Below are 5970 nucleotides of genomic sequence, written 5' to 3' on the forward strand. Positions count from 1 at the left end.
TTAGCCATTTAAGTAGATATGGTTGTGATACTGTTGAGTACCGTATAAACTCCTCGTTTTACAAGGTCGATTTGTCAACTGCAATGACAACGGGTTATACGTGATGGCTAGCGGTCTCTCGCTATAATATACCATATATGCAGTGCTTGGTTGATGAATAATTCAAAACGTTACCCGCACAAACGTTTGGGGTGACAAATAATAATTATTTGCAACGGGATAATAAATTGATTAAAGTTCGCAAAATTGAATGCATAATAAGTGATCGAACGTCAAAATTACACGAAGCTGTCAGAATAATATAATATGCTTATTCTCTATTTTACTCGTTCACATTTTGTTGATACACATTGGTACTTTTTACAATTTATTAGTGCGACTTAAAAAGTTTTAAAATTGGCGTGGTGTAATTTTTTTTGATTTATGAGTGATTTTATCTCTTTAGAAAATCATAATGGAAATATTGATTTTGAAAATAAATTTTTTTTTGGAATGAAGGAGTTAATAGAGTGGTATATAATGGAGTAAAATTCATTTAAAAAAACTGATATATCAGTGCTGATTTCAAAGATGGTATTCCAATGCACAGAACCTAAGAATGATAATATGAAATTATAGTCACCTTTATGTCAATCATAGGTTGTTTCATAAAAAAGAGAGAGTTGAATGGAAATTTTATGCAGTGATATTTATATTTAGTGGGGGATGATAAGTGTCGATAGAAATAATAGGATCATTATTTTGGGTTACAACCAGAGGGAAAGAATTATATAATTCTAGTATACAATAATACTAGATCCAGTATGGTGTGTTTATGATTCAATATATTGTTATATTGAGAAATATTTAATAAAGCTAATTTTTCTATAAAAATAGATTCGGGGGAAGACAGGTTAAATTAATGTTCAGTGAAGTTTTATTTAAATTAGGAAGAGAAATAGATTTTTTAATAAGAAGACAGAGCAAAGAATATACTGATAGACCTGCTATTAATTTCATAATTAAATAAAAAAAATAGTATTTGTATTGAAATTTATATTTATTACATATGAATTATAATGATTGTAATAATTCGTCAGTTGTTTACACAACTAATGTGTAATTACTAATTGACACAATAATTATTGATGAAATATAGATTTTATAAATTTTGTTAATTCCAAATAAATGTCAACACACAATAAAATAATATTGTTACAATTCTGTTGAATTTATAGCATGGTTTAATCGAATTCCCAGAACTTTTCTTCAATTTCTTCTTCTTTTTCTTTTTTTTTCTCTCTTCTTTTTTATCATCTTTTTTGTCATCTTCTTTTTTATCATCTTCTTTTTTGTCATCTTTCTTTTCATTTTTTTTCGGATATACTATACCATTTACCCATTTTAAAAAATAGTGTACGAACACGTGTGCACCCTGGGCTTGAGGTATACCACAATTAACATCCCCATCCACTACTTTATAAATAAAACTGAATACTCCATAAAGCTTGTTGTTACAAATCATTGGTCCACCGCTGTCTCCCGGACATCCCATTCTCAAGTCATCCTTTGTCGTCACTTTTGAACATAAAAATTGTTGCCATCCATATTTTATTGTTTTTCTATTTCAACAAGTTTCAAAATTTATAAAAATTAACTATATTATTTGTGTTTATTACGCTTCGTAGTCTCCACAAGCGGTTCTGCCATGTCTGACAAGAGCCTCTATAATATATCCTTCCGAACCATCAGTATGATTTTTATCTTTTACACCAAATCCAATACATACACATTTCACTTCTTTAAGATCGGCAAACTCTTTAGGCTCGCCACCAATTTCTATAAATGTCTTGAGATTCGGGAATCCGCTTTTTAGCTATAAAAAAATGTAATAATAATAATTGTTCTTGTATGTATTATGTATAATTTAAAATAGAAAATTAAATTATTATACAGTGAATAATAAATTATAAAAACAATTATATGACATTTTTGAAAAATTAATATATTTTTTACACAACAATAAAAATCTAACAGTTACTTTTAACAATAAATTTATTACTGAAAATGGGGCATGCAAGCAAGTATAAGATTGCAATTAGAAATTGTCGGAAAATAGATAATCTAAGTGTATACATTATACACTTCAATGAAGCAATATTTTTGAGCTATTAATGAACCCATGTAAACAAACTACAATGAGAGATAGTCTGAGGTTACCACACCACCATTGGAGTCCACACCAAAATTGGATTTTTAATAAATGTGAGTGACCACGTGGCACGTATAAATAAGCAGCAATAATCTTAGTTCAATAAAAAGAAAATTTCATTTACTTTCAACACACAAATATCTCCATACGCATTCAGTTCTGGTTTATAATCATTGTGTACATGAATCTCAGCAACCCTTCGAGTAACTTTATTATTCAAATACGATCCTTGATATACCTTTTAAATAGAAATTTTAGTTGTCATACATTTAAATTGTGTTTTGTGACTGATATAATACATAGACATAAAATTTATTACGATGGAAATACTTCATAAGTATACTTACTGTAACCGCATTACTTTTTTCACCAAAAACACAATGAGCAGCGGTCAACACGTACAATTCGTTTAGCAATGAGCCAGTGCAATGAAACGAAGTTTTAGGATTATTCTTAGGTATTGTTTTAATAGTCACTACGTACGGATATTTTTTAGGGTCATATCTTTTACCACCACTTATAAGTCCACTGCTTATGCGATTTGTTAAAATCTGATCAAATAATGCTACTTTAAACGATGACAGTAATAAGATTATTATAATTTGAATCATACTTTAAATGATCGCTGTTTGTATTATCTACATCCGAATATATTATCAATATTTAAATTATAAACTTTTATTAACATGACAACATACATTTTTTTAAAACATTTAAAAATCTATCTTAAATCATTGATACAGGCATAATGCATATCTATATAATATGAAAATCGAAATATTTATTGTAACCTATATTCTCTGAAACTACTCAACCGATTAGCTTGATTTTTTTTTAATGAAATAGAACATCGCGCATCAGATTTTAAGTCAATTTCTGATTTTATAAGTCAACAAAAAATCGAGTTATTAATTTTTTAATAACCGACAAATACGTATATAAATATTTTGATAAACATTTTTTTTTCCGTGTTACTGGTTATTAGTTATTATTAGAAATTAGTATTTTAGTGAATGGTTGATATTGTTTCACAGTACAAAACTTTTTCATATTTTAAGGTTCACACTATTAAAACTTTACAAGTAGTTGGTTTTTGGTCCAGAATGAAGAGGAAATAAAATTTGTTCGTTCAACAAAAAAAGCATTTAAATAAAATACTGCTGTTAAATATGGTAAGAAAAAAAGCAACATTTGGCGGGGCAGCTATGTATAACGTTGATATGTTTAAAAATATATCATCATACACCAAATCAGAAAACCAAAAATGTTATTTATCCACACGCATTACACTAAATGTTAGCATTAGGCAACTAAAGTGTTAATTAATACGGAATACCAATAAGAATGCATTTTGTACGGACAACGAAAGTGCACGGGGATAATTAATATAATGTATTCGATGTTTTTGGAGAAAATAGTTTATTATTCTGTACTACCATAGAACATAATATAAGCGACAGTGCTGAAACAACTGATCGATTTGTTTTCATTCTGCCAGAGGCTCGCCACGATGCTGGCAGCGAAGACTCGGCATCATCATAAAACATGTTTTAATCATAGACCTTATACTACTAAGGTCTAGGGTTTTAATACGGATTTTAAATGAAGTTACGGTTACAACATCGTGCTGTGGCGCTGTACCTCCGTGGCCTATATGCCGATTTTATTATAATGTTCGTGATCGTGATGCCGAGCATACAACAAATTTCAAGGTCAAATGAAATATTTATCAGTGAATAATGGGATTTTGATAGCTATCACTTCTATTATATTTTACGGCACTCGTCGAGATAGACAAAAATAAGTACAACCAAATTCAGCACATGAAATGACTACTTTGATATTATTATCAATAATAATAGAATATTATAAATATTAAATAACCCACACAAGGTAAAGATTAAATAAATTTAAAAAAATTACAGCCACAGTCACATAGGTCTAAATAAAAAACGAAAATAGGTATAAAGATTAATATATAAAGTACTATATTTAACACAATATACACTAATAATCTCTGTAAAAATATACAGTGTTAATACATTGTTGAATACTTTAAAAATATATTTTTTGTATTGACATAATATTTTATTTTTTTCAATGTACCATTAGTCAAGTATAAACAATATATTATATTATTTTCTGTATATTTAAAAATAATTCGATTTTTCGATTGATGTTTATATATAAAAAATATTTGAAAATCGTGAAATATTTTAATAATAGTGAATATTTTCCAAAATAATAAATTGTTTTCTTTAAATTCAGAGATTAGGTATAAAATTTACAATAAATCCAACTGCATATAATAACAATTAATATCCAACCGGACTTACCCGGTCAGGTTTAAATATAAATAATAATAAAAATAAAAATAACTGCGATAGCTATACTGCTATAGATAAAACATTAGTATAAGACAGTAATAACAAAAAAGTGGACAAGTGAGCACTGCTGTACAGTTGTAGGTGTCGAGTAGGTCATTGTAATAATGTGATAAATTTGAATTTAATGATAGCTGTACCATTGTATACAAAAAATAATTCTGTGTGAAGACGGTCTTTTAGCCTAAATTACAAAGTATATTTCATGATAATATGTTTATTGATATTAGTGTTAAACTAATTTATTTTAGTATTTGTTATTAAATTTATAAATTAATAACTACAAAAAGTAGTACATTTACAAAAAAATTTGATTTTGTATTTTTAATATTTATATAAGAATAATTTATTTAGGACATAGTATTAAATTTTTAATAAGTTTTGACAAGCAAAATTTATTATTAACATTAAAAAAAAAAATTTTAATTTAATATAATATATAAATAATTCAAAAAGAATTAAAATATTCTGAAAATTATACTATACACATAAATCATAATATTAAAACTCAGTGAAAATTCCAAGTTTTTATAATTCATTCGTTTTTTAAATTATAACCTGGTTTTTGAAAAAAAAAAACAATACACACATATCAATACGTTAATCGCTCCATCCACAGTCTAAAATATTAATAAATTTACAATAGTGTTATGAACATTTCTTACTTATTTATGTTCTTATATAATTAATAAACTAATATTTTTATATAATATATCTATAAATAAACGTTTTTTTTCTTCATCACTATTATTGTTTTGACAATTTCAACAATTTAGATATTTCTATTTTTAGAATAACTTTTCATAATTTTTACTAGTTCTATCTGTATTTATCTATCTATCTAAAATATCTGTGTGTATTATAGTTTGCTTATAGTTAGATATATTATGTAAATGTATATTCTTATCCAATGAAAACCAATATCCGTATTAAGTGATTTTCTATAATTATATTACGAGAGAAAATAAAATTATTTATAATAATTTCATATAAATTAATATAAAATTAAATTACAATTTTTTCATTAAAATAATATTATTTTCTAATTTCTTCATTTCCAGTCCTAGAATACAAAACTATTATTAGGTAATAGTAAAATATAATTATAATTATAAGTAATCATTGACAGTGGTGTAGCAAAAATGCCTATTTTGGACGCCGTGCGATCTTATTATAATACGTATAATAATACAGTTACTACTTTTTGAAATACCCTATTTTATTATGTTTCATATAATAATTTTCCATTACATTATTATAGTGATCTACTCAATGACGATGTACATTTTACACTCGAAACTTATTATACAGAAGAGTGATTTGAATTCACCTGGTTTTTAATATTTATTCAGATTGGTTAAAAATGTTTTTTTTTAAATTAACCACATATTTGTA

At 26.0% G+C, this 5970-nt stretch overlaps 1 protein-coding gene across 1 annotated transcript; it reads right to left on the reverse strand.

The window, feature by feature from the left end:
- Positions 1 to 1654: 1654 nt before the first annotated feature.
- Positions 1655 to 3738, reverse strand: LOC132930016 (neutrophil elastase-like). Its single transcript, XM_060995676.1, has 4 exons — positions 3628 to 3738; positions 2539 to 2742; positions 2316 to 2429; positions 1655 to 1855 (listed from the first exon to the last, which is right to left on the reverse strand). The coding sequence occupies exons 1-4, from the start codon at positions 3736 to 3738 to the stop codon at positions 1655 to 1657; spliced, it is 630 nt and encodes a 209-aa protein (XP_060851659.1).
- Positions 3739 to 5970: the final 2232 nt, after the last annotated feature.

The sequence above is a fragment of the Rhopalosiphum padi genome, chromosome 4, assembly GCF_020882245.1.
Source record: "Rhopalosiphum padi isolate XX-2018 chromosome 4, ASM2088224v1, whole genome shotgun sequence".
In the NCBI taxonomy this organism is placed as follows: Eukaryota; Metazoa; Arthropoda; class Insecta; order Hemiptera; family Aphididae; genus Rhopalosiphum; species Rhopalosiphum padi.